At 56.3% G+C, this 27,834-nt stretch overlaps 1 protein-coding gene across 2 annotated transcripts in view; it reads left to right on the plus strand.

Moving 5' to 3' along the window:
- PLXNA4 (plexin A4) overlaps positions 1-27,834 on the plus strand; it is a 414,442-nt gene that overhangs the window by 320,122 nt on the left and 66,486 nt on the right. For both annotated transcript variants that reach the window (XM_045855525.1, XM_045855526.1), the window contains exons 6-12: positions 3,789-3,912; positions 4,616-4,769; positions 6,025-6,124; positions 8,662-8,776; positions 18,575-18,775; positions 24,366-24,462; positions 24,815-25,005. In XM_045855525.1, the coding sequence (XP_045711481.1) occupies positions 3,789-3,912; positions 4,616-4,769; positions 6,025-6,124; positions 8,662-8,776; positions 18,575-18,775; positions 24,366-24,462; positions 24,815-25,005 (982 nt within the window). The remainder of the gene's footprint in view (positions 1-3,788; positions 3,913-4,615; positions 4,770-6,024; positions 6,125-8,661; positions 8,777-18,574; positions 18,776-24,365; positions 24,463-24,814; positions 25,006-27,834) is intronic.

The following is a 27,834-nucleotide window of genomic DNA, read 5'->3' on the forward strand; positions in this document are numbered from 1 at the left end:
TCCCCAAAGGCTTGTGGCACCTCTGAACTGAGGCTGGAGGGATGAATTACAGAGGAAGTGGACTGAGGAAGGGAAGGAAGAAAAGATCAGCAGGGCCAGACTCCATTTCTAGGGGCCCGGGGTGTTATCTTGGGCTCCGTGCTGGCCATCCGTGGGCCTTTGTTTGGGGTGGCGTGGCGATCGTAGCAGCAGAGATGAATGTCTGAAAACTCCAGGTCATATGTAGCATGCACTTTTTGTACCTTGTGACGTTTTTTGAGTCATGCCTGGAAGATGGTTGGATCGGGATCTTCCTGGACCTTCCTGGTGCTCCCCCCTCGGAACTGAAGGGAATGCCTAGGAAGTCCCTGGAGCCCTGCTGAAGGTGACATCTGAGCTGGCCCTGAGAGTCATGAATGAACCCTCGACACATTTCCTAGCTCTTGCCTGGGCCAGTGAGAAAGCACAGTCCTAGAAAAGCAGAAGCCATTACCCGGACAGACCCCACAGGAATTCAGAAGAAATGCATTCTTTCCCCTCCATTTTCCTACCACATCTGAGGTCAATTGTCTGTGCTCGGACATTTGCAGCCTCTACCCTCCTGGGCACTGAGGGACAGTAGAAATGTCAAAGCATCCCCGGCACTGACCTTCAACTTGACTTTCCACTAAAAGCTGAGTTCTCAATATCCTGTGACAGCTAGCAAGAAGGCAGAGCTACAGCCCAGACCCCTCTTCTTCCTGTTCTCCCTGCTGACCTCTGGGGCCCCTTCTCCTTCATTAAGAGGGAAATTGCTGTAGCCATCCCCTGTCTCTTTGTCTTTGATTCGCCCCATGGGCCAGTCGGGAAGAAGGTCGGTGCATCTGCCTCAGCTGCAGCTTGGCAGGGCTGGATGAGGGAGGATGAGAAGAGATGGGATAATAATAACTAACATTTACTGAGGGCTTATTATATGTGAGCTACGCCCTGTTCTAAATACTTTACTAGCATAATCTTTTAATCCTCTTAATAACCCTATTAGGTAGATACTATTTTGTCCCCATTTTACAGATGAGAAAACTGAGGCACCAAGAGGTTAAGTTATTGACTCAAGATCACACAGTTAGGTGGTGAGACCCAAACCTGGAGGAGCTGATAAGTAGTTAGCTTGGGCGTCTCAGTAGCATGGCAGGGTGCAGCCACATGAACTTGGGGAGCAGCAAGCCGTGCAGGTAGAACTTGTCTTGAGATCCCTCAACCAGGTCCCTTTGTACCCCCAGAAGAGAGATACAAATCGCTATTTGGTGAAGTTCAGGTGTTGTCTGGCCTAAAAGCCACTTCATTTTTCTCACTTCATAATTTAGCTAAAGACATTTTTTCAGACCTACTGATTGCTTTTGGAAAGAGGAACTTCAAAGTTGGGAAATCAGTGAATAATTTAAGCCTGTACCAGCTCTCGGAGTCTGCCGTTAATGGGAGTAATAACACTATTAATAGTGATGTCAGTGCCGACACCCTGGAAAAGTCCATAACATTAGCTTAATGGCTGTAGGTAATGAAGTCCTCCCAGAGAAGCTAGCCTGGTAAATTAACTTCCTGAGACTTTTAGGCAAACGCCCTGGTTGCCATGGGTCTGCTGGAGCAGCCGGGGAGTACCATGGAGACAACCACGCTCACATCTGACCTTCCCCTCTGGGGGATGGGAGTCCTAGAAAGTCCTGGAGAATCTGCAAGTCACTACAACATTCAACTGCTGCTTCTTCATGGCAGGCGACTTAGCGATTAGTCTAGAGAAGATTGAAGGGAAATTTTCTATTGCCCAGAGCACATGAAGGAACACCAAGATGGCAGGGAAGGTGGGTTTTGTGTGTGGCAAGGGGTCTGTCCCTCGGTTCTTAGTCTAGAATCATCAGGGAGGTCGAGCATGGTGGTTAATGCTGCAGGCTCGAGAGTTCATTTGTGTTCACACGCGGAATCTCTGGTTTAGCTGGTGACGGTTAGCTGATCTATACAGTGGGGTTTAAAATGGTACCTACATCGCAGCATTGTTAAGGGACATGAGTGACATAAACGGTACGCCCCTTACCACGGTGCCTAATAAGCACTCGGTGACTTCTAGCCATGACTGTATTATTCAGAATTGTTTCTCACTTCCTCAGTGCACATCCAATCTATTCTAAGGCCCTTCCTGTGTCCCTGTATCTCCCCTTCCTTTCTCTAGTCCACCCCGCTCAGTGATTTCTCCTTTGTTTGCTAATTCACCTCTCAGATTCCTCACTGCTAGGCCCTTCTTCCCACGGAGGCCCAAGGTGTCTTCCTCCCCCAAACATCCAGGGAGGTCACCCACATCTTTCCTGTGGGTCTGAGCGTCACCCCAAGAGCAGCTCAGGTGTGCAGGCGCCTCTCCTCCCTGTCTCACGCCTCCCCCGTCTGCCTGTTGAGGCAGGCGCTCTCTCCTCAGCATCCCCTTGCCCACGTCGTGGGTTCCACATCCCTGGATGTTTCCTTTCTTACTGAACTCCTTGCCCAGTGCTCCCTCCTGCCCTGCAGCAGCCCCTGATGTCCCCCTTCCTCTGTGGAGTCTACTCTCACCCAAGGAGGCCAGCCACCCAGGAGTGATGATCCCGAAGTTCCACTTTATCTCGCCTTGTTCCTGCTTTTCCCCATCCCATAGCAGAATCACTAGTCCTGACGTTCCAAATCCCGGCCACTTGGCAAAGTGTTCACAAGGCTTGTCTCACTTGGATTAAAGGCTGTGCCCTGAAGCTGGGACACCTCCCTGCAGGGAACTCCCACGGCAAGGCAGGGACGGCCCTGACCCCAGCAGAGGACTTACAGCACCTTCCCCACGTGGGATGTGTGCAATGGGGTGAGGGCCACGGTTTTTATGTGCGTTGTTCACAAGCTCCCACTAGTCGAGAGTGTGAGATCCCAGGTCACCCTGGCTGTGGTCCACCTGTGATACGGTGCGCTTTGAAGAGTACAGGACACTAAGCAATCACAGCAAACCCTCTGCAGCAGTTACCCTGTGCTGTGGGGTTGGGGTTTCAATTCAAGGCGGTCTGGCTCCTGAGCTCAGTTTGAATGGGTGCACTCTGCTCCTTTGCTCCCTCCTTCTCTCCCTCCCATCCACCTGCACTTCTCTTCGGTCAGCGGGACAGGAGGATTACAAGGGGATCCCCAAATGAGTCCAGCATGGTTTCTCCTTTTGAGCAGCTCACACTTGCCTGGCGAGGGCTGCACTTGGCCCAATCATTGTCATATAATCGAAGAAGTTCTAGACTGTAGGAAACGCCAAGTGCTTTTACCTTGGCCTGGTGTGAGGATCGGCGGGGTATGGTAGGTGTATAATAGTTGAACCATGTCTGGAAGGGCTGACAGACGCTGGACAGGGAAAAACTGGGGAGAGGGCTGCCCGGACCGACGAACTGACACACACAAAGACAAGGAAGTCTGAGAGAGCATTCTGTGTGTGTGGAAAGAACAAGCCTCAGTCTGCCTTCAGAGTGGCGAGAATGACAAGGGCCAAGGACGAGTGGGGAGGGGGAATAGACAGGACTTTGGGACTCTGTGTGAATGAGGAGGAGGGGAGGGGACTTTAGGATGACTCTCAAGTGTCCGCATTTGGCAACCTGTCATGGGAATTCCATCTTTTTCAAATGCGGGCCCGATGTGGGAGGACCAGGCTGGAGGAAGGAGCCAAAAGGTCAGTTCTGGGCATGTTGAGTTTGGACACGTCCCCGGAGCCACTGGCGATGACTAACCTCTGTGTCCGCCCCACCCTGGACCATTCACCTTCCCCTCAGTCCCTCGTTGGTCTCTCCCACCAGGTGCACCCGGAAGGAGCGCTGCGAGCGGTCCAGGGAGCCGCACAGGTTTGCCTCTGAGATGAAGCAGTGTGTCCGGCTGACCGTGCATCCCAGCAACATCTCTGTTTCTCAGTACAATGTCCTGGTAAGGGCAGGGAGGCCAGGGGCCAGGCAACAACCCTCTACCCACCAAACAGGGCTGCAGCCCAGTGCTCCCTAGCGAGGGCTGGGCCTAACCCGGCCAGCAAAGCAGTTGGAGAGCAGGACTGCTAAAGAAGGTGTCCCTGGGATGGAAGAGGGGGTCATGCACAGGAGTGTGGGGGGAGAGGCACTATGCATAATGGGTAGAAAGACAGGGCAAACTGGGACACCAAAAATGATCCAAAGGGTGACCCGGAGAGGGAGGGCTTGGGGAGCAGCCGCTTCTTCTGTAAGACGGGAAAGGTGTCTGCACAGAGGGAGACAGGGCTAAGACGGCTCCCACGTTCTCCCACTGGGCACTTAGTGGTGGGTGTCGCCATTTTTCCAAAATTGGGACAATGGAAACGGAGCGTGATCAGTGGTACCTCAGTCCCACCCACTTTTCTTACAAGACCCAAATTCCCCACACATTCCGTTTCCTGGGGCCAAGTCCATCCACAGGTAATGGGGTTCTTGTCGTCCTTGTCTCTCTACATTCCACCGCGCTCTCTGGATGCTCTTGTGATGAATTGCATCAGTTCATCTCTATACCAATATCGCCTTGTGTTTTTCCTTTCTTTTTTTCTCTCTGGTCTCTGTTGCTCTCTCCCTTTCCTCCTTTATCCCGTTTCGTTCTCCCCTTTCTTCCTCTGCCGGACTGCTCACAGCTGGTCCTGGAGACACACAACGTCCCGGAGCTGTCAGCTGGCGTCAACTGTGCCTTCGAGGACCTGTCAGAGATGGATGGGCTGGTGGTGGGCAATCAGATCCAGTGCTACTCCCCGGCGGCCAAGGAGGTGCCCCAGATAATCACAGAGAACGGTGAGAGGCCCCCAGAGGCAGAGCTGGGTGGCAGGGCTGTCCTCCTGCCTGGATGAGAACTCGGGACAGACACTCAGGACGGATGTAGGGGGATCGAGGGAGCCTTCAGGAGGGAAGGGTCAGAGGAAGGGGTGTGGGCTGGTGGGGATGTTGTAGGAAGAGGGAGACGAGGTGCATTTTGCTGCTCTTGGAATGGACTACTGAGACTAGGTGAGCATCCAAGAGTCAGGCTCGTGCTAGGTGAGGAGCAGCTGCAGAGGGTGGATAGAGGGCAAGGCCAGGACAGCATCCGAATGTGCCGGTCAAGTTCAGGGTTGTACTGGAATGTGAGGGGCTGTCACGGAGGGGCAAAGGAGGAGGGGGTGGGGTGGGGGAGTCATCTGGCTCCTTACCCCCACCCGCTCTGCTGGGTCTCTGACCCTGGACCAGGGCACCCCCAGCCCCACCCCCAGCCCTGCCTTCCCAGAGCTGCCTGTCCATGGCCAGCTGCACTGGGAGGGCCAGGGGTGGACAGAGGCCCAATGCTGGTGAGGGACAGACCCAGCCTGGGCAGATGGATGCCAGGTTGGCCCTCCCATTTGGGCTTGTCACATTTGTTTCAAGCTGACTGATTAATGAGGCTCTCGGGGAAGGCCCAGAACCAGGCTGGAAGTGGGGGCCTGGGGTCAGAGCTGTGAATTAAACATGGGCTCCTGCTCCTCCCTGGCGCCAGCTGAGGATTCTGGGGACACCTGCCCAAGTGGACCCCTGAGCCCACCCAAGCCGGGGCGTCAGAGCAGGGGCTCTCCTTACAGAGATGTGAATACTCGCGTCTGCACACACACGCAGGCACAAAACCTCTTGTGTAGTTTGTGGCAGTGTTAGTGAGAGAGGCCTGTTTCTCCTGGTAGCTAATCAATGTGTTTGTAGTGCTGTGAGCCTGGCATGGATATGGTGCAGGTGAGTGAATGCACAGTTCAATACTTGTCAGGGTGTGTGTGTGTGTGTGTGTGTGTGTGTGTGTAAATTTAGGACCTGATGACCACATGAGGGTGGGTGCGCACTGTGGGAGGAGGAGGAGGCCGGAATCGTCATTTGCAGCTGCTCTTGGGGCTGCCCTGGGACTGGGTGGGCTGCATCAGGGACCTGTGAGAGCCACGAGCACCCCCTCTCTAGGTCCAGCAGGCTTCCCCTTCCCAGGGGGCATAACTCTCCGCGGGACCCTGACATGGGGCCTTGCCCTGCCCCTGACCTCGTGGCCCGCTCTGCCCCATAGGGGACCACCATGTCGTCCAGTTGCAGCTCAAGTCCAAGGAGACGGGCATGACCTTTGCCAGCACCAGCTTTGTCTTCTACAACTGCAGTGTCCACAACTCGTAAGTGCCCCCAACCTTGCTCAGCTCCCTGTTCCTGGGGTCAAGTCACCTGGAGAGAGAAGAACCCGCCACCATTTGCAAGGAATTACCATCTGCAAGGAGGCCCCTGCAAGGAGACCCCCTTCACCCGGAAGCAGATGGGCCCCTCCTCTGGCACCCTCGGGGTTAATGGACAGAGGCTAGAATGGGCAGCAGGAGACCCTGTGGGGTAGGGAGCTCCAAATCCCTGGCCCACACCTTTTCTCTGGCATGAGTCTGTCCAACCTGATGCACTGCCCACCACCTGTTGAGGAGGGGGCACGTCTCACCTGAAGAATGGAGCAGTCAGCACCGGGGTGAGAGGAGGGGTCTGAGGAGGGCAGGCTGTGCAACCAGCCCCTGAGGGCTCGGCTCCGCCCTGCGGCCTGGGTCAGGACTTGTGCTGGGGCAGGTGGGAGAGGAGCAGGCCCGGGGCTCAGGCTCTGGCCCCATTGCAGCAAAGCTTCTACTTCCCAAGGGAAGGTAGGAGGATGGAGGCTTGCACTCTGGAGTCAGACCAGCTGGAAACATAACCATCTGTGCCCCATGTCCTCTGTGAATGGGGAAGTAGTAGTTCTTCTCCTGGGGATGTCACCCAAATATTTAGCAGCTGACACAGCAAGGGCGCTGTCCCAGCAGAGCAGTCACTGGCTGGGACACCGCTGGTTGCTGCCCCCACCCATCAGCCCTGCTGAGCCCTCAGGACAGCGGCCAGGGTTGGAGAGCGGTGACTGGGAGAGCAGTCAGAGCCGTGTCTGGCCCTCGGTTTGGGCACCGCTCACATTCTTGCTGTTATTACATTATCATTTCCGCTCTAAAATGATGGAATTGGACCAGAGTGAAAAATGTACAAGCCAGTTTTTTCACCATAGATACCTTTCTCCAATCAAAATCAGGTGCGGAAGCCCAATAAACATAACAGAGGGAAGTGGGAACTACTCTGATTGAGTGCTGAGGGGCCTGGAACCCCTCTGTCTAAGAACTCTACATCTCTGCCTCCTCACACAGTCTCCCAAGAAGCTCCTGGGAACCCCCCAGGGTTCCGTACAGCACAGTTTGAAAACCATAGGACCTGATCTCCAAAAACCCTGCTGGCTTTTATACGCTGTTCTGTTTTCCTGTCCACACAGAAAAACATATAACCAGAGACATTCTGAGCAGGAGGGATTTTAGGACTTGGCTATCTGGTTACAGGAGCTATGAGTGCAGCGCTTGGCTCTCTCTGGGGCCCCCAGGAAGAGGCAGCCAGCCCTCCCAGCCAAACACAGGCGTTTCAACGCTGGAATTCTCTCTCCGAGTCTTGCCACAGAACTCCCCGTGGCTCTAGCACTTGGTGGCCTCATCCCTCACTCCCCTGTCGCCCCTGCAAGAAAGCGAGTAGTAGATAAAATCACGTGTGAACTTTCCATTCCATCCCTGACATGGTGTAAGCATGTACTAAGTGCAAGGCAATGTGTTACTCATTAGACGGGTAAGCACAAATCAGTGATCAATCCTGCCCTCCAGGAGCCACACCTAGTGGACTAGTGGATGAAAGGACAGTGAACAAGAGAAACAGAATATAACAACGCCTGGCTGGCGTAGCTCAGTGGATTGAGCGCGGGCTGTGAACCAAAGTGTCACAGATTCAATTCCCAGAGAGGGCACATGCCTGGGTTGCAGGCCACGGCCCCCAGCAACCGAACATTGATGTTTCTTTCTCTCTCTCGCTTTCTCCCTCCCTTCCCTCTCTAAAAATAAATAAATAAAATCTTTAAAAAAAGTTAGTAAAAAAAAAAAAGAATACAACAATGCCAGTACTGTCCCAGAGACATAAACAAAGGGGTTGGTGACATAAGGGCCATCTGGCCCATGCTCCATTGGTCAAAAAAGGGGGAGATGGCCACCTGGAGGAAGGGAAAATGCTGCTCCAGGTAGAAGGACCTGACACACGTGGGGACATGGACCGGGCAACCAGGAAGGGGGTTTACTGTTTGGAAGAGGGAACCCTGCTGGGTTTGTAAGCGGGGAGGAACTTTTGTAAAGTTGCCTTCGTTTCCTGGGGGTGAGGTACAGAGGTGAGGTTGTCAACCCACTGGGAGGGCAGCCTCAGAACCTCCTGCCACAGTGGGTCCCTGTGGGAGAATGTCAGCCGAAGCCCTGGAGTCAATTTGAACTAAAGCTCAATTATTTGCCCTAAATCTCGTGGGCTCTCTGGACAAGCCCCACTACTCTAGGCCTGATTATTCCCCAATTCAGCCAAAGAGGGCACCACCCTGTGGAAGTGGATAGTGGCTGCTGAAGGCCTTGGGGACCAGATGTATCAACTGGCTGCACGAGAGGGAGGAGGCCAGAGAGTCTGGGCTGGCCGAGGACTTGAAGGGAAAAGGAATGGCTTTGGATGAGGTTTGCTCTTCCTAGGTGCTTGAGGGTGGTTTCTCTTACTGTTAAAACATGTTTCCCTAGGCCCCAGAGTCTCGGCCCTCTGCTTTGGGCTCCCCCGGGGTCCCTGATTCATGCTTCGTCCTCCCTGTGCCCAGGTGCCTGTCTTGCATGGAGAGCCCTTTTGGCTGCTACTGGTGCAAATACCGGCACGTCTGCACCCACGACCCGAAGACGTGCTCCTTCCTGGAAGGCCAAGTGAAGCTGCCTGAGGTAGGCCCCCGACGCCAGAGTGGTGAGTGCTGCCTGCTGTGAGCGTGGGCCGCACGGGCAGGTCCTCCCCGGGGAAGAAAACACCAGGGCGACGCCTGCGGGATCGCCGGCTTCTCCCCAAGGCCTCCTCTTACGGGACTACATTGTGAATGCCATAAACACACAGAGCTCTGTGCAGGGACCGGGGGCTCTGGGTCTGTCCTAGAGGCTCGGCTCCAGATGAAGGTGCATCTCAGATCACTCCAGGCGGGTGAGTTCTAGAACAATTCCAGAGGGATGAGTATGTGTGTGTCCGAGAAATAATTGTCAGCACCCAAGAGTGCTGTGTGCAGACTCCTCAGTTGTCCCTCAGACCTCTGTGTGCAGAGCAGAACTGAGGTTTTTTTTAAATTAAGTAAAAGGAAGAGAGGAAGAGGGATGAAAAAGTGCTCACCTTAGCCAGAGCAGTGGTTCCCAAAGTGTGGTTGCCGGACCAGCGACACCAGCGTCACCTGCGATGCTGTTGGGTGTACACAGTCTCCGGCTCCGCCCCAGTCTCTGGGCGAGAGCGTACGGGGAGGGCATGGTCCTCTGCGCCTCTGCCGCGCCGTCCAGTCTGCAGTCTGGGATTCCCTGACATGGGGCTGGGCTGCGTGGCTAAGCTACTGTGTTTCTGTTCCCTCCTAGTTGTTATTCTTATCCTTGAGAACTATCCATCATCATAACAGAGATACTCTTCGCCTGTGTTGTTACCTTTCTGAGAATGTAAGTTTGTGAGCAAGGCCCTGAAAGTCAACTGGCACAAAAACACTTGGGAAAAAAGTCTACCGTCGTTCACACGTATGGTGCTCGTGTGACTCCCGGCGCTGGGTCAGTAGTTCTCAGCAGTGGTTGCTTTAGAATGCTGTGATTTCAAACACATGCACAGAAGGGGGTGTGGACATAAGCCCCACCCCCCTACCCCGCCCCAACCGGGACTGCAGGATCTGTCTGTGGCTGGAAATGCTGCTCTGGATTCATAATCCAGAAAAGAGACCCAGACTAAGACTGCCCCTCAACAGGGAAAAGGGGGAAAGAGGTTACATCTTGGCTTTAAGCAGGAGTGTGAATCTAATGTTTGTTTCAATCCTCTGCTCTTCTGTGAGACAAAACAGATCTAAGCTCATAGGACAGACAGGGTCTGACAGCCAGAGGGCACGCCCTTGGCGTGAAGACCTGAGGAAAGGCCAGACAGTCTCCTGGATCCCAGGCCTTTATCCTGGGGCGTGGGGTCAGGAGCAGAAGGCCTGGTTCACCCGCTAGGACCAGGGGCTGGGGGGCCTAGGAAGTGATGTCTTCTTATTCATGCAGAAAGCTGCACGTCACTCCATGAGAGCAGAGACAAAGAGGTTTGCAGCCTCCCAGCAGCTTCCCGGACTGGGGTATCTGGCGGAGGTTTCGTGTGTGGAGAGGCCTGGGAATAAAACAAAAGCAGGAACAGTTGAGCTCTCTAGCGGAATTCAAAGGCCCCTGATCATTTAATTACCCTGAAGGAGGTTTTCAAATCTCTGCTTCTGCTTTCTTGTTTCCTGCTCTTGTCCCAAGTTTCTGTCTTTTAAATATATAAAAGAAACTTGCATCTGCTCTTCAGAAAGAGGAAAAAAGGAACTAGAAGAGAATAAAACAGGAGCCCACCACATCTTCCAGTGCCATGCAGGGATCCCTGTGGAAGGAGGATGGAAGAATGGTGTCTTCAAGGGCCCGGACTGCAGATCGGGCACAGCGCCCCATCTGTCTGTGCCTGACGCTGGCAAAGGCTTCTGGGGACTCACAGCACCTCAGAGCACTTGGTGCCCGGCCCTCTGGGAGAGGGAGAGGCCTGGAGGCCCATGGCCAAGGGAGGGATGTGGAGATGGTCTAACCCACCAGATGTGGCTGACCGTTAATTCTTTCCATTTCACGTGAGCTGTTTCACGGTGAGCCTGGCAGGCCTTTGCAGTGAGAGTGAGGCTCCAGCATAACTTGGCATCACGATCGCTTATCCCATTATTGAATGAAATTGACTTTGGCTCCTCTCTTTCCTGAATACTTATTCATTCTAAGAGAAGGATGTTTTAGGGCTATGCTTCTGGTCCAGGCTTGCAGGCTACCGTTTGTCCAGCTCAATGCTAGGACCGTTTGGAACATAACAAAGAGGAGAAGCCAGCGCTGAACTCCTCGTGATGGTCCTGGTAGCAGCCTCTGGCTGGAGAACGTACCGAAGGGAAAAGAAGTGAGTACATTTTGTGGGCTTTCAACTGACCCTGCCAGTTCGGGTCAGTAGAAGGAGCTTACAGTCCTCAGGGTTTGAAAGAAATACCAGGCTACTCATGAAATACGGTGAATTTTTCTTATGGTGTTCTTTTGTTGTGTTATCATTTTGTTTCTGGGAAGAGATAGTAGCAGGAGTAAGGGGTAGCAAAGGAAACTGCATGTTTGAAAGGCAATTTTGCAGAAGCCCCGAGACAAGTGTCCCTTCTCCACCCGGGGGGAGGAGCTTACTCACAGCAGGGTACTCTGCACCCTTGCTAGGTGTGGCCACCCGCCCTTCGTTACCCAGCCCCCTGCAGTCCCCATGTGCAAGGAATTCTGAGTGAATTAGGCGTAGACAAGAGATCTACATGATCTGCAATCGCAGATGGAAATGAGCTGGAAAGCATCGCAGAGAAACCCATGCCCCCAAAGTGGCCTTCCCGGGTGAGCGTTCCTGTCGAGGAGCAGGTCCCCGCGCCAGCCCACAGGGAGGGACCCGCTCGGCCTCAGGCCTGCGGCTCCCCTGGACACCCAAGGGCCGACCTCCTCTCTCGGAGTGAAAGTGCGACCCACGCCCAGTGATTCTTCTGGAAGGCCCTGGGCTTTCATTTCCTTTTAACTTTTGAGTGTGGGGATACAGACAGGGTCCCTTTGTTGGTCCGGAGGGATGCTGCCAGGTGGCTTTTTCATCTGCCCAGCGCCCGCTCGGACCCCAGGACGGCTTTCATCCGTGCGTCTTCCAGCCTCAGCGCCGGCTTTGTTGACTGTCTCCAGGGATGTTGAATCACCTTTTTTCCACCCCCCTGAACAAAGAGTGCATTCAGGTGAAGTTATGGGTCTGGAACAGAGAACCGGTCAATCATTGTTGTTACTATATTAATGGCGTGTATTCTAGCATAATCACTATGATTAGGAATAGAATGCCCAGGAACATATGTCGTTTATGGTAACTGTATTACAGTTACAAGGAATGATTTTGTTTCAAACTAATGAGGGCATTGTGATAGCAACCCTGGGCCTTTAGATCAGCTGCCAGACCCTGGGTACCCAAGAGAGGAGGGAGCGGAAGGGGAGGGAACACTGAAGTGGGGCAGAGGATCGCCCTGCTCTCAGCCCTGTTCTCCCAGCATCCTCCAAAACCCCTGGCCTCCCACGGCGTGGCCTCTCACCCGGGCAACCGTGAGCAGGGCCATGCGCTCACCTCTGCCGAGCGGGAGGCACCGCTGGGCCCCAAGTGGCTTTGGAACTCCCGGGTCTTCCCCCTTCTGACCTGCACACCCCATCAGGCCCGCACCCCTAGGAACAGTGACCTTTAGGAAACAAAGGCAAACACCCATGGAAAAGCAAAGCCGTTGACAAAAACGCATGTCTGCGACGGGCAATTTTACTGTCGTGTTCATCTAAATTGAAAAGCAGAGGGAGCTGCGGCTGCGGCTCTGTTCTCGGGGCGCCGGGCGGATGGTCTTTGCTGGGAAGGCAAAGCATATCTGGCCCACGGGGCGCGGGCTGAGCGAGGAGGTTCCCGCGGCCTCTCGTTTCTTGAAGTTCAAGCAGAATTTGCTCCAGAGAGCAGTTGTAAGATCAGAAGAGGCCAAATGAATTCTATTTGATTTCCAAAGCTGTGCTTGAAGTGCTCCCCCAAACTTCCGTACCGCCGCCACCCCTGAGACACCATCCGCAGCCAGAGCAGATACCATGGCGTCTGCTGGCCCCAAGGGTGGTCCTCTCTGGGACTGCAGAGCCGACAAGGCGAGGAAGGTGCCCACCCTGGGCTGCAGCGGGCCCCCGGGGGCTGGAACAAGCCCCCTGCCCCGTGACAGGGCCAGCCGAGTGTGCTCACCTCCCAGCTGGGCTCCAGGGCAATCAGGCCAGCCCATCGTGTCCCTTCTTGCAGAGGAGCCTTTCCTGGGACCCCACCCAAGGGAACAAACCCCCAGAGCCATGCCCTCTACCCTCCTTGGAGAAAAACAAAGCCAAACGCAGCTAAAGAACTTGCTTCCAACCCGTGTGCGGCCCCCACTCCAGTTATTCCATTACTGGGTTGCCATTTCTCCAGACAATTGCACTTTCCATCAATCTCGTCTGCCCCTCCCCCCTTAAGGTTATGGGTATTTCCTTTCTGTATTATTACTTTGCTCTCTCCATGAACCAGCCCCTCGTAGATCACGCTAATGGCATTATAAACTTGAGGAACAGCAAGAAAATATATGGTGCGTTACATTTTCGTATTGGGCGCCATGGGTCTGAGCAGGTGAGCGTAAATTTGGGGGGTTGGTTGGGGCTAGCGCCGGCTAGTCTCTAGAATTGATGGGGGCTGAGGTGACATGGAAGGGGAAGGTGACCTGCAAATCACTTATTCCTTAGCTGCCCCTGGATGCTGCCCCAGCTCAGCTCCCCCGACCCCGCCAGGGCGCCGCTGTCTCCCGACCCTGCTGGAACGACTAGGAGAGTTAGAGCCGGAACCTTGTAACCACGTGGTGGGGGTGGGGGCCTGTAAATCTGGAGGCCTGCCACCCCCTCCCCAGGCAGCACCAGCCCTGACCCAGCTCAGCGGCCGTCTTTGTGTCCTCGTTCAATTATTTAAATGCTCGACGCAACCTCGGTATCAAGCAGCCACTGACACACTGGACATGGTAGACAGAGAAGCATCCTTTTTGCTTTCATACGTAGGCTTGGTGCTTGTTCTTAATTAGCAGTGCAGTCTTCACTTCTGTGTGCATGTACGTGGGGACCAAAATGTGCACGGGCTGGACAGGTGAACTGGGGCCCCCTGGAGCTACCTCCTGCCAGCCAAGACAGTGAAGATTTCCTTGTGCCTCAAGCCACTGCCACTCCCCACCCTCAGTCCCTTCTCATGACAGCAGGATGTGGCCACAGGCAAAACAGCCTGCAAGGGAGTCTGTTTCTCGCTGTGTGTGTTTGTCTCCAAATCATCTGGCTCGATGCAGGCACTTTCCACTCTCCAAGGGCTGGCCCGTTCAGATGATAGTCCAGAGGAAGATCTTTCTTGAAAAGAGAAGGGAAGTATGTTTTTGAGGAATTCCACGTGGGGGCTAGATAAACATCTAGATTGAAATTCAGATGATCAGATGTGAGTATTTTTGTTCATTGCCACTGTGGGAACAGAGTGGAGTAACTGGTGTCCCTGGTTTCTTTCTCATGAGCGTGGGTGATCGTACGTGTGGTGCTAGGAGACAAGAGAGCACATGGAAAAACACGTGTCGAGGGGACGGAGGTGGCGGCATGTGCACTGGATCGAATCCTTGTACCCCATGTACCATGCCAGCTGTGTTCACTGGAATCGTGACGGCATCACACCCTGTCAGGACCACACCTGCGTGTGTGATGGTACCGGTTGCATTGTACTAGTTACTGTAATACTTACCTGGGAGGTTAAATAGCCGCTTCCAGGAGGCCCGCCTCCCGCGCAAGCCCCCGGCCCCTCCTGCATGCCTTAAGTTGGCCTGTGCTTTGAACACCACACCTCAAGCTAATTCAGCAGGTGTGGTTCTCCCATTTTACAGATGGGGAAACTGACCTTCACAAAGGTCATACAATGACTGTCCCACATCATCTACGGGGTTCATAGTAATAGAACTGGGACCATAAGAATCCCCTAATCCAAACAGCTCCAGAGGGTTTGAGGGACTTGCCCGAGGCCACGTGGTTGGCTGGTGCGGGTCCTGTCTCAGAGCATAGGGAACATGTCACCTCCCGGAAGAGGGGAATGCTTTCAGGAGGGCAGTGGGCAGAACTGGGACATCCCCACTTGTCCCCTGTTGTGTCTGAGGCCCTCGGAGCCATTGAAATGGTCAGACTCCACACAAGCTCTGAAGCCAAGAAGGGTGGGTCAGCGGGATCACGGGGGGACGGGCGGGGTGTGCGTGGAAAAACACGTGGCTGGCGTGGGGGAGATGGACCCTTTGGAAACGGAGGAAACGAGAGTTGATGAGGGCCCAGGCGCAGCCTGAGCTGAGGAGGAAAGACCAGGAAAGAGCAAACATTTGTTGACTGCTCGCTCGCGCTGCGCCAGAGGCGTCATATGTGGAATTCCCCAAACGCCCTTGGGAAGAGGAGTTGTTAATCCCGGTGCCTAGTTAAGTCGAGCAACGATTACAGCTCTTGCAAGGCTCTGAGAATAGCAGGAGGGAGACAGACTGGCACTCAGAGTTACAGGACTCCCCAGCTAGGTTCCTTCTAGTTAGGGAAGCTCAAAGGTGAGGACCGGGTGGTGGGGAGGACCTGGGCTCCCAGACCCCCGCGGCAGGCGGGGGCGCTCAAACAGGCTGCAGACGCGGGTGTGGAGAGGCGCAGTGGCTTCTCCAAACTTGCCCAGGAGCCTGAGCCGTCGGGGTGGTTTGTACCAGGGGCTCGGCATGGCACGGGTCAGGGTGTGGGGAGCTGGAGTGGGAGAACAGGGCAGATTGGTGGCGATGGTCCCTTCATGCCTTGTTGCCTGGGAAGAAATTGCCATTTTACATTTCAATTAGGAGGGATACCAGGTCAATCAGCAGTACCACCAGAGGAAAATGGGCCCAGCCCAGCCCTGGGCCTCTCCAATTATTATTAATGAACTTACTCTCAGGGCTGCCAGCCTTTTTATATGCAAACGAAGGCTTTATGGGGCCACTGGCAATCAGGACTCATTAGAGAGCCCAGAGCAAGCCTCAGTGAGAGAGAATCCTGCAGGGGAGAGGGACGGAGGCTTATGCTTCAGCTTCCGTCCTGGACTAGAACCAGTCCGACCTCCAGGCGAGGTTCCAGGCCACCTCCAAGCTCCCTAGTCCTGCTGGTCTTGGGGAGATACTTGCTGACCCTTGGTGGTCTCGGCCACCAGGAGGGACCGACCACCTTCCTTAAGGGGAGGAGGAGAGAGAGATGGTGGATCGGCATCTGAGGCCTTCAGCTGCCAGCACATCTTGCTGATGGTGAGCTATTATTTTTCCTGTCCCTGCCTCAGTGTCTCCTTTGCAAAGCAGAGGGGGCCCATTAGGTTGGTTCAGAAGACTGTCAGATTCTAGACACCCTCCGAGTAGCGTTCACGCAGCGACATTTCGCTGTGGGACGTGGGGGTGGGAGTCCAGCCCTTCCGCTCCCACTCCGGACGCAGCCGTAGACCCAGGGTGTGGACGTAGCGGGAGGAGGGTCAGGCCTGTGCTTGCTCTGGGGAGGAGGGCTGCCCAGGGCTATGCAGCGAACAGGGGCCCTCGGCTCAGGACTCCCTGCTTCCCATAGACCTTCTCTCCCGATTCTCCAACACCGCGTACCCTCCTCGCTTCAGTCCTGCCCACCATCCTGTCCGCAGAACTGCCCCTGTCTTCTCTGTGCCCCGCACTCTTATCTTGCTGGGGTGCGTGCATGTGGTGGGTGGGGAGCAAGACGGCAGTGGGTGCAGGGGCACAGGGTGGAGCTACTAAGGCTTTCTTCCCACGTGGGCCTCGAAGTCTCCAGAGACCCACCCGGTCACAGGCTCAGGGCCCCACGCTTGGGTGCAGGCCCCACCCTCACCCTTCTCCCCTCCTGCCGCCTGCCTCCCTGCTGCTTGTCTTTAATTGTGGTAAATTATACATGTAAAACTTACCATCTCAGCCAGTTATAAGTGTGCAGTTTAGTGCCATTAAGTACACTCACATTATGCTGCACCCATCACCCCCCCATCTCCAGAACTTTTTCATCTTCCCCAGCTGAACCCTGTCCCCATTAACCACGAGCCCTCCGTCTCCCCCTCCCCCAGAAACCACCAGGCTACGTCCTGTGTCCATGACACACACTACTGGAGGGACCTCATATGGGTGGAATTGTGTAATATGTGTCCTGCTGTGCCTGGCTTCTTCTACTTAGCATATGTTTGCAAGATTCTTCCATGTTCTAGTGTGTGTTAAAATTTCCGTTTGAAAGTGGGACAACATTCCATTGTATTATATGTATCACAGTTCGTTTGCCTGCTCATCCACTAATGGATGGTCAGGCTGCTTCCACCTTTCGGCTGCTGTGAATAATGCCGCCCCGAGCATGGGTGTACCAGTTCGAGTCCCCGCTCTCTGTTTTCTTGCCTACGCACCCAGAGTGATCGGGGGATCTGCTGCCTCTCTCCTACCTGCTCTTCAGGATAATGTTGTGGGCAGCCTGGAGGAGGGGAGGGGGATTGATTTAACAGCCCTGGGGCACTCACTCCGCTGGAGCAAGGCTGCAGAGCTGAGAGCACCCCCAGTCATGGCGTCAGGACTGGTTGGAGCTGAATGGGTCCCTGGGTTCCAGCCAGAGGACAGAGGAGGACATGGGGTCTCAGAGTGGAGTTCCAGAGCTTGGCAGAAGCTCAGCAGGCCCTGGAGCTCAGAGGTCTGCTCCCTCCCCGCTGTCAGGGACAGAGGGGCTCGAGTTGGCATGGGGACCCAGGGGACAGCTGCGGAGTTGTCTGGCTACCTGGACACCACCCCCCCAATCTGCCCCCCCCACCAGCCCCCTTTCCGCCTTACTTGGCTGTGGCAGGATGCTGGGGTTGGGGGCCCACAGCGTCTGCAGAGAGCCCTCAGTGAGCCCCAAGACGGTGGCCTCAACAGCCGGCCTGCCCAGATGCCACCCGTCTCAGCGCGCCCCAAACGTGCCACAGCGAGAGGAACGTGGGGGTGGTGGGCCTGCCTGGCGCAGGGTGCCCAGGCCCTGCTGGTGTCTTTGGAAACCCTCACCCTTGCCCACGCCAAGCAGCCCAGAATACTGACTCTCTTCCGCCCAGCTCCTGAGATCCTGGAACAAGCCGGCTTCCTCCACTCAGCGGGGCAGAGCACCCGCACTCTTTATTGACCCCGTTCTCTCCCAGGCCCTCACGGGCAGAGCTGACTGCCCTGGGGGAGAGGAGCCCAGCGACTCTCACTCTCCATCCCCCGAGGTCCTCCGGGCCCTGCTCGGCCCCAGGGGTGAGCCTGCCCCCCATCGCTAGCATCTGCTCAGTGTGTATCTGCGGCTCCGAGGGGCGTTTCCCTGGAGTTAAATCAGAAACTTCTGGATTGAAGAAAGAGGTCTCTGGGCCCATTCCAGAACATTCCCAAATGCCAGACTCAGCCCATGTGCGTATGGAGAGGCCCTGCCAGACCCTCCTGCTCTGCCCCTAACTCACATTCCCGAGCCCAGGGCGTGGCCTCGCTGCTGGTCTGCTCACACGGTCGCCTCTGTCCCAGCCCTTGGCCGCCTGGAGCCGAGGCCAAGGGGTCAGCAGCCCAAAGCGAGACGAGACAAGAGGCCCAGCCAGCAGCGTCTGTCTCTGTTAGGGCAGGAGGGGTACCCGGAGAAGGCCATCAGGCGTGTCCAAGTCTGGGGTGCGTTAGAATGGAACCTGAGGAGGGCAGGGACAGCCTCAGTGAGAAGTGACCCAGGATCTCTCAGTCCCTTCCCCGCCTGGTCAGCAGCTAGGGGTGGGCCCCAGTGCCCAGGACCCTCGGTGGGTGTGTTCTCGGGAGGGAGGAGTGGAGTGAACGTCCGGGCTCCGTCTGGAGGGGCCCCAGCACCTCTGGCTTCCTGCCACCCAGCCTGCGCCGATCTCTCCGTCCCCAGGAGTGCCCCCAGCTGCTGCGCGTGGACAAGATCCTGGTGCCCGTGGAGGTGATCAAGCCCATTACCCTGAAGGCCAAGAACCTGCCCCAGCCGCAGTCCGGGCAGCGCGGGTACGAATGCATCCTCAACATCCAGGGCAGCGAGCAGAGGGTGCCCGCCCTGCGCTTCAACAGCTCCAGCGTGCAGTGCCAGAACACCTCTGTGAGTGCCCAGCCCCGCGCCCCCGGGGGCCTCGACCTCCCCTCCCCCATCCCTGTTCTTTTCGAGCTCAGCTCTGGGGGCTGTCCCCAAACACCACAACACAGCCCTGCTTTTCCCCACCCCGCTCACACCACCCCAGCAGAGGGCCAGGCTCTGATGTCACCACATGGCTGCCCAGAGCTGTGACCCTGTTGTGGCCAGGAGGGCCCTCTGCCCAAGACAGTGGCTGTGGTGTGAGGCCCTTCTGGACCAGCTATGGGGCTGCCGAGTGCTGTTCGTGGGCCGAGGCTGGTGCCCCCGCCCTCCTTGGAGAAGCTCGGGAGGCCCTGGGCCCTGCATTCCTGCCAGGGCTGGGCTGAGGGCCGCATGTGAGCCCACCAGGCCTCCACTGCCCTCACGCCCACACAGAGGCGCTCCCCAGCTCAGGAGGCATCTGGGACAGGCCCGCACCCGCACAGGCTGCTGCCACGAGTATGCTGCCCAGATCAGCGCCCGCCTGCCCGTTGAGAAAACCCACCACGGGAGGCCCGTGCTCGGGCTGGCACCTGATTCTTAGGTACCACACCATGGGCCCTTCAGGGCGTCCCCTCCTGCCATCACCCCTCTCCTAGCCGGTGGCCTTCCCTCTGCTTGCCTCACTGTCTTCCTGGCTACCGCTGTGCACCCAGACGCCCAGAGACAGGCACTGCACTGAGAGAGCTGTAACGTTGTCACGGTTCCCCTTCACTGTGCAGAGGGGAACCCGGAGGCCCAGAAGCAGGGGCGGCCTCGGTGTGTGGGCTGAGAGTCGTACAACTGGGGAGCTCTCTCTAAGAATGTAATACAGTAAACATGAAAGAGGACGCGCAGGCAGGCCTTAGAGGGGGCTGCAGCTCCATGTGCCCCGAAGTACCTGCCCCCATCTAGCTAGCGGGTAGGTCACGTGCGTAAGGTCACACAGCTAGTGAGTGGCAGGGCGGGATCAGATTTGGGGTCTCCTCTCATGACACCTGCCTGCCATTCATCTGCATGGTTTCTGGGTACCTATATGCGGTGAGTGTATTTGGGGGTGTGAGGTGGAAGAACGCATTCCATGGGAGCAGTCCACGCTTCCTGCGGGGAGCAGATTAGGGGTCCATGATGCTCAGAGAGGCCCACCTGCTTGCCCAGGGAGGCTCAGCCTTATGGGGGCTGAACTGACCATTGATGTCCCGACCTCTGAAAGCCTAGGTGTGTCCCCACAGCTCCCCTGGCAGCCAGCCTGGTTTTCGGATTTCTGCAGTGCCCCAGATTAAACTGGGAAGGAAAAGGAATATTAAACACCTCCTATTTCCTCCTAAATCCCGAGGCCAAGAGGACCAGCCCCAAGCGTTTGGCTCAAGTGGTTCTCCCCCAAACAAGCAAGTCCCTGCCAGAAGTGAGGGCCCCAGTCCCACATCTGATTCTGCGGAAGGCAGCTGGGGATTTCAGACCACGGAGAAAACAGCCTCAGTCCCTCAGGGAAGCTGCCCAGGGCCCCGAGCCCCAGCGATGTCAGGAGGGAGGACAGAGTCTGCGGCTTCTGATGATGAGTCTTCAGTTCCCCAGACATCACAGGACTGGGCCCTGTGCTCCTGCTAACTCGGCTAAATAGGCCAGTGTGACCCAGATGACAGCCCGAGTCGGTCCCATCAACCCCTGGGTCAGAACTCCGTCCATCCCTGGGCGACTGGACGAGCTCCCCAGTGGCTTGCCTGGACCGCTGCATTTCTCGTCCTGCCAGAGTTGGAGGTCGCCTGTGTTCAGATGGCCTCGCATTTCCTGAGCCAAGGCCTGGCTCAATGATTGAGCCCTCTGGGGGTCCCAGGGAACTCCCTGAATGGGGCGCAAACTCAGAGCCTCCTGGGGACGAGGGCGCACACCGAAGCTCAGCAGCCCTGACACATGAGGGCTGGGTCTCCTCCGGGGACTCGGTGCTGCCCCCTGGTCAGTAACAACGGGACAAGGAAAGGCGGTGCTGGGCTCCAACACACCCCCTAAACAAAGCGGAGTTAGCAGCTGAGCACTGCATCCCCCAGCCTTGGTGCGGCCCCGGGAGCAGGGTCTGAGCCGCATCGGAGAGGACTGTGGGAGAAGAGCTACTGTTGTTCTTTGCTGAGGGAGCTGCTCCCTGGGCTGGGGGAGGAAGGGAGAGGGTTTAAGGGAGAAGCCCCCCGGGTGTGTGACGACAGAGAGAGGTGGGCGACGAAGAGGTCTCTGAGGGAAGCAGAGAAGGAAGAGACACAGGAAAACTCAGCATGGGCGTGATGCCAGGCTGGGTGGGCAGGCAGGTCGCTTCCAGCCCACTCACTGGGGACAGGCCCCAGTCCAATCACCACACCCTTCAAGGGGGCCGTGGGAGGCAGACAGGGCAGCTCACAGGAGCAGCTGGAAGGAGAACAACTGTGCCTATTCCTGGCCTCCCTCCGACCAAGGTTCCAGAGAAATGTCAAGGGCTGCTAATAATAGTGCCTAGTACCTGCCTCTCAGACACCAGCAATCCCCAGAGCAAGTGGGCCCCTGGGAGGCAGCCGGTGGCTGCAGCCCAGCTTCCACGGACCCACAGTGGCCTGCGTTTTCTCTTGGTGCCCCAAGGTACCGCACACAAAACAGGGATGGCGAGGCTGACAGGGGGGCACATTGTGATCTTTCCTGGGGCACCGCTGAGAGTTGGTCTGCCTCGCGTCTGGGATCCCAGAGACAGATACACAGGCTTCTTGTGTTGTTCAGATATTTTGTTCACCCAAATGCTAGACCTTTCCAGCCCAACACCTCAGAGCTCGGGACGAGAGAACGGTTGGAGCAAAGAATGTCCAAATTCCATAGATGTGTTCTCTTTGCTCCGGAAGGTAGATAAATGGAGGTTCACGCTTGCCCAAGGTCACCATCAATGTCATCCACTAGCTGGGCCATGGTGTGACAGACTTGACTGAGACACTTAATCAAGTGGTCCCTAGCCCCTGGGAGCCTGAACACTCTTCCCTGAGCTCTGGGCCTTGTGCAGAGGCACTGCCCACTGATCCCAGAGAGCTACACAAATGCTGAGTGGCACAGAGGTGGGCGGCGGTAGGGGATGGGAGCCGTGGTCCGGGCTCCCCAGCTGTCTGCCCACCCCACTCTCCATGTGGGGGGCAGGTTACGGGGAGACAGGGTGTCCAGGGAGGAGCGTGACTTCCCTAGGGATGGAGGGGGTGGTAGGGAGTCAATGATTTCTGTACCATTCCATCCTCAAGACCCCGGGAGTGGGGGAGAAAAAGAGAAAGGAACACCCAGCATATTCGATCCTTAAAGCCTTTTTCATTTTTAGTTTTCTTCAAAAAGAAAATGTGTGCACACATGTGCACGTCGGAACACACAGGCCTTCTCATACATGTGCCCCACCGTACGCACTGGGGTCCAGCGCACACACACTCAGTGAGTGGCTGCTGTTACTGTTCCGCACAAACAAACATATTGCGCACGCGTCCCTAAGTGTGTACAGGCAGATTAAATGCACGGTGATATCTGAGTGCCCGCTCTGCTTGACAGGCACCATCAGAGCGTTGGGTGGCTGTCTCGCACCCTCCTGGCAACGCCGTGAGGGTGGCTCTGTTTGCAGTCCCGCTTTACAAATGGGGACATGGGGACTTCCATCACTTGCCTGCATTTGTACAGCTGGTCGCAGCAGAACCCCGTCAGGGCAATGCGTGTGTGCGTGCTCATGTGTCCGAACTCGAGGATAACACAGTTCTGACCTCTTCTCCAGTCAGCATGCATGTGAACACACTTGTACACACAGACGCATTCATACATGTGTCGAATTTCTTGTCGTGTTCTCTGGGGGATTTCAGGTTCTTCCTGAGAGGGGTCTGAAGGTTCTGTCGATCTGCCGTCCCCATGCCCATAGTCATAGCCTGCTGCGGGTCCTGGCCAGAGCCAGGCAGTGCCAGCGCCCTCTAGCGGCAGCCTGGGGCTGCCCTCACCACACTTCCCCCCATGGGCCGTGGAGGAGGGAGAAGGCAAGGAAGGTCTGAAAATGTCTCTCTCTCTCTCTCTATCTCCCTCCTCCCCCACACACCTCCCTCGAGCACCAGAAACACTAGAGTTGCTTGTTTGAAATGCTCCCCATCTCCTTTAATGCCAATTCCACAGCCCGGGGTGGGGCCCTGGAATCTGCATTTAGTCGGCCCCCTGGATGATCGGATGAAGGTGGTCCAGGAGAGCCACCCACCTAGAGTAGAAGGAATCCTGTGAGAAAAAGCCAGGATCCAGCCTGACCCCAACACAAAGCACAGAGTCTCTGGGGACCTGGCGACCGAGCTATGTGGGAAAGAGTTTATGAGTCTCCAGCTGAGTTATGCGCTGATCAACACCGCCCCCCACGCCCCCGGCCCGCTGCCATCTCTGCAGGGCCAGGGAGTTTGTGCTTTGTTCTGTGGCTTGAACACAGACTCTGGCCCTGGCCCAGGTGTCATCGGTCACAGGGAAACGCCATGACAGTGTGGAGGGTGCCAGCCACGCCCTTGTGGGGAAAACACTGAACGTGGCTCCCTGGCCAGAGCATGCTCGCCAGGGAGTCGGTGAACATTTCAGAGCAGTAGCATAGACCCTGGAGAAGGCTGGACATGTATTCTACTTACGTGGCTGTACGAGGACTCATCTATATTCATACTGGAACTCAAGAATGTTGGGTGATTTCTCAGTTTAGGATTATAACTTCTTTGGAAGCCCCCACAGATGGGCTAAGAGCTGAGAGGCACAGGTGACAGGCCCGGGCCCCCTCCCCAGCCCGTACGCTCCAAGGTTCTGTGGCTTCCTCCCCCCGGTGAAGGTGCCGTGGCTAGCTCCGTGGGGGAGTGTCAGCTGCCTGTCATAATAACCATCTACACCCCAAACTTGAAGTTAAGAGAGCCTATTAGTTCTGCAAATGCCCCTTCAGACCTAGTCCCCTGGACCAGACACTTCCAACAAGTTGCCAGACCTCAGCCCCTCCTCTGCAGAAGCCCGTCTCAGTTCCATTCCTCCCGCTCCCCCCTGTGGAGGCAGTCTGGTGAGATAATGAGAAAAGCACCAGGTAGGGATTGGAAACGTTGCCCAGGGCAGGCTCTGGGGATCGAGAGCTGTCTGCTATCAGAAGGCAGATGGGGGCTGGCCTGCCTGGGGACTACCCCTCCACCCCACATCCCCAGCAGCACCTCTCCCCACACTCCCTCCCCACCTCTTAGGACCACAGGCCCAAGGCCGAGGCTCAGTTACACTTCGTGGGGAAAGCCCAGCTATGGGCAGAGGCCTCTGTGGAAGGTGGATGAGCAGCTCGTGCAAAGCTGCTCTGTGGACCTGCATTCCAAATGGGAGTCCCACCCAGCAGGCCCGGCCCTCCCCTGCCTTAGCTTCCTGAACCCTGCACCCTGTGTCCTGGATACGTGCTTCCCCTCCCTGCCCACACACAGATGTGCGTGCATGGACACATGTGTCCCCTCCACGCGCACATACACATGCATAGTCGTGGCCAGTCTTTAGTCCCGTGTGCCCTGGAGGGGCCCAGGCTGCATGTGGAGCCCCTCTAGAACGCTGTGACCCAGCCTCCTTCTTTCCTCCCGCCACCCGGCCGCAGTACTCCTATGAAGGGATGGAGATCAACAACCTGCCGGTGGAGCTGATGGTTGTGTGGAACGGCCACTTCAACATCGACAACCCCGCCCAGAATAAAGGTGTGGAAGGTGGCCTGGGGCAGGGGCGGGGTGGGGTGGAGGAGAGAGCTACTCTGCACTCACCGGCAGGTGTCATGCACCTCTACCTCCTGGGTTGCCCCTCTCCCCCTGGCCGGAGCCCATCCTCCACAGCCTCTCCACCACCCCCGCTGCTCTGTGACTTGTTGGGCACAGGTTCAGCACGGGTGGGTGGCCTCGGGCAGAGAGGAGTGCAGTGAGCAGGGCTGGCTAGAGGGAGACTGGCCTTCCCAGTCCAGCCCCGTCACCAGAGGCTGGGGCTGCACTCATGCCCATACTTCCCAGCGCCTCCCAGCACCCCCAACCCCGTCTCACTCCGGCCCTTTGCCCGCAGTTCACCTCTACAAGTGCGGAGCCATGCGTGAGAGCTGCGGCCTGTGCCTCAAGGCGGACCCAGACTTCGAGTGCGGCTGGTGCCAGGCTCAGGGTCAGTGCACCCTGCGGCAGCACTGCCCCACCCACGAGAGCCAGTGGCTGGAGCTGGCGGGAGCCAACAGCAAGTGCACGAACCCACGCATCACGGAGGTAAGCCATGGTGCAGTGGGCCCTGCGTGGGGCTGGGGCCTCGAGAGCCCTGCCGGCCATGGTGTGGGTCAGCCAGGGTTCACTGACTGGCCGGGGCACCTTGTCTGCCTGCACGGCTTCCCCAGGGGCTGCAGGCTTGATTCAGAGGCCCTTCCCTTCTCGAGGGAAGGCAAAAGCAGAGAGGAACTCAATGGTCCTGTTGGAGTCTCCACGTACACTGTGTCTAAAAGGACTCGAAGTCCTTGGCACCCTCCCTGTGTCTCTCAAAATCTCTTCCAGTGACAACACTGTGACACTCCATCAGTGGGAGGGAGTGGACCATTGACAGAGGCCGGGCGGGGGTCATGGCTCTGTCAGCTAGCTGCTGGGCCACCCAGGGCTAACTCGTCACTGCCTCTGTGCCTCAGCTTGCTCACCTGGGCGGTGGGTCTAGGCGTCCACCTCACCGGGGCGTTATGGGGACTATATGAGACGATCCATGCCCAGCCTATGGGTATCTTCCCATCTTCCTCCTCCTCCTCCACCATCATTATTAAAACCAGTGCTGCACGTGTCTAAGCCAAGCAAATTGCTGTCCTGTGTCTGCACCTCCCTGCTCCACACTCGCAGCAGAAAGCCCCCCTAAAGGTCACCCCTCCAGCCCCTGGCGCTGACCCCATACCTGGGCCACGCCCCACTCTCCCTCCTTTCCAACCACCCCTCACCTCCCCCACCCTCCGAGCCCCGAACAAGAAACCACCCTGGCACGTGTAATTGCTAACAGTGTGTCTGGCAAAAATGGTGGGACTTGCTTTCTTCTTGGCCTGAGATCAAGAAAATTGCAGGGAGGAGATGGCAAATTACACAAATCTGGAGACAGAGGCTATTGACTGGCTCCATACTGGCATCAGCCCTCCAGGGAACCCAGGGAACCGAGGACTGGGCCCGAGAAAAACTCCTTTTGCAGGATGACAAGCCAGGGCTGGAGTATCACGCAGCTGCTGCCACCGCCAGGTGCCAGCGGCACTTTGGGGACCGGCTGGGCAGACATCTGGGGAGAACTCAGACTCCTCCTGCCATGTATCAGCCCAACTCCTCACACAGAAATGGGTCTCTTGTCTGCAAAGGGCCTTTGTTGTTACACACATGTGCAAACCCTCGCACTCACACGCACGCTTACCCACAAACATGCACCATGTGCCTGTATAAGAAGCAGGAAGTGTCTTGACTTTTGTAAGTGAACAGCTTCCCCACCCTCACCACCACCCCTGGCAAAGCTGCCCCTCAGGGTCACCCCAGCCTAGTTCCTTTCCCATCTTTCACTGCCTCCCCCCAAAGGAAACCTCTCTGTTGTGCGCCTTGAGGGGTAGGGAGAGCAGGGCCTATTAAGAGGTGGATTATCTGGACTCTTTCCATTGTGATCTCCTTGACATTGGCCAAGACCCAGCGACTGGCATTCAGAGGCCCCAGGAATGGGAAATGAGCCTTTCTGTCCATCGAATGCCAAGAAAGGCTGGCACAAATGTCTTCTGCCACTAAGGTCACTACTGGGGGACGCCACGGCTACACTGTGTGAACTGCACAGAGCCCCTCCCGCAAAGCCGGCCCTCAGGGGTTAGATGTTAACATCTCAGTCACGGGTGTCAGCAGCTCAGGTGACAGACCTCTTTGGTGGGAAAGCCACCGTTTTGGCCCCTGCCTGAGAGTAGAGTCTAAATTAAACAAATCTCCCTCAGAAACCGAGCCAGACACTGAAGGGGGAGGGGTTTGACAAGCGCTGTGCTCGCTCAGGAAGATGCCTGGAGAATGGGAGTTGGTGGTACAGTTACAACTCTCGAGCCAAAGATGGTGCTGTCCAGGGACGTCCACAGGGAGAAGTGATGCTCAGAGACTCCGGCTCTGAAGAGGGAGTGGGGACGGTGGGGGCGGGACGGTGGGAGTCAGGCACCCATGTTACCCTGGAAGGAGCACAGAGAAGGTGCCTGAAAGTTTCATTTGGGGGGAGGGGGCTGCAAGAGGGATAAGGAAGGTGAGTATCTGGCTATGGGAAGTGACATTTGAGAAGGATCTTTTTTTTAAAGATTTTATTTATTTATTTTCAGAGAGGGAAGGGAGGGAGTAAGAGAGAGAGAGAGAAACATCAATGTGGGGTTGCTGTGGGCCGTGGCCTGCAACCCAGGCATGTGCCCTGACTGGGAATCGAACCTGTGATGCTTTGGTTCGCAGCCTGCGCTCAATACACTGAGCTACGCCAGCCAGGGTGAGAAGGATCTTTAAAAATGGGTGGGTTCCACCCTGCCCGGGTGGCCCGGTTGGTTGGAGCATCATCCCGTACATCAAAAGGTTGCAGGTTCAATCCCTGGCCGGGGCACATGCCTAGGCTGTGGGTTCAGTGCACAGTCAGGGCATGTACAAGAGGCAGCCTATCGATGTTTCTCTCACATCAATGTTTCTGTCTCTCTCTTTCTCCCTTCCTCTCACTCTAAAATCAATGAACACATCCTTGGGTGAGGATTTTTAAAAAATAGGTGGGTTTCCATGGTGTGAAGGGTTGTGGATTCACAGGAGGGTCATTTTTTTTTACAAGAGTGCCAACATAAGCAAATGCCAGAAGGCTTTAGTCCTCATTTCCTATGAATTACCTATAACATTGTGGATCTTCTGTGAAATAGGGAATGAATGAGGGTCTTTGAACACTGCTCCTAACACCATGCACAAACTTGGGCTGCTCTACCAGAAGCACCTGCTCACTGACTGCCCCAAACCTGGGTACCCTGGTGGACTAGGACACAACACAGGGAACGGGGTGGAGATGGGGAAGGGCCAGCAGCAGCCTTTCCTCGGCCCATC

Source organism: Phyllostomus hastatus, unplaced genomic scaffold, assembly GCF_019186645.2.
Source record: "Phyllostomus hastatus isolate PE091 unplaced genomic scaffold, TTU_PhHast_1.1 phas_scaffold_114, whole genome shotgun sequence".
Lineage (NCBI taxonomy): Eukaryota > Metazoa > Chordata > Mammalia > Chiroptera > Phyllostomidae > Phyllostomus > Phyllostomus hastatus.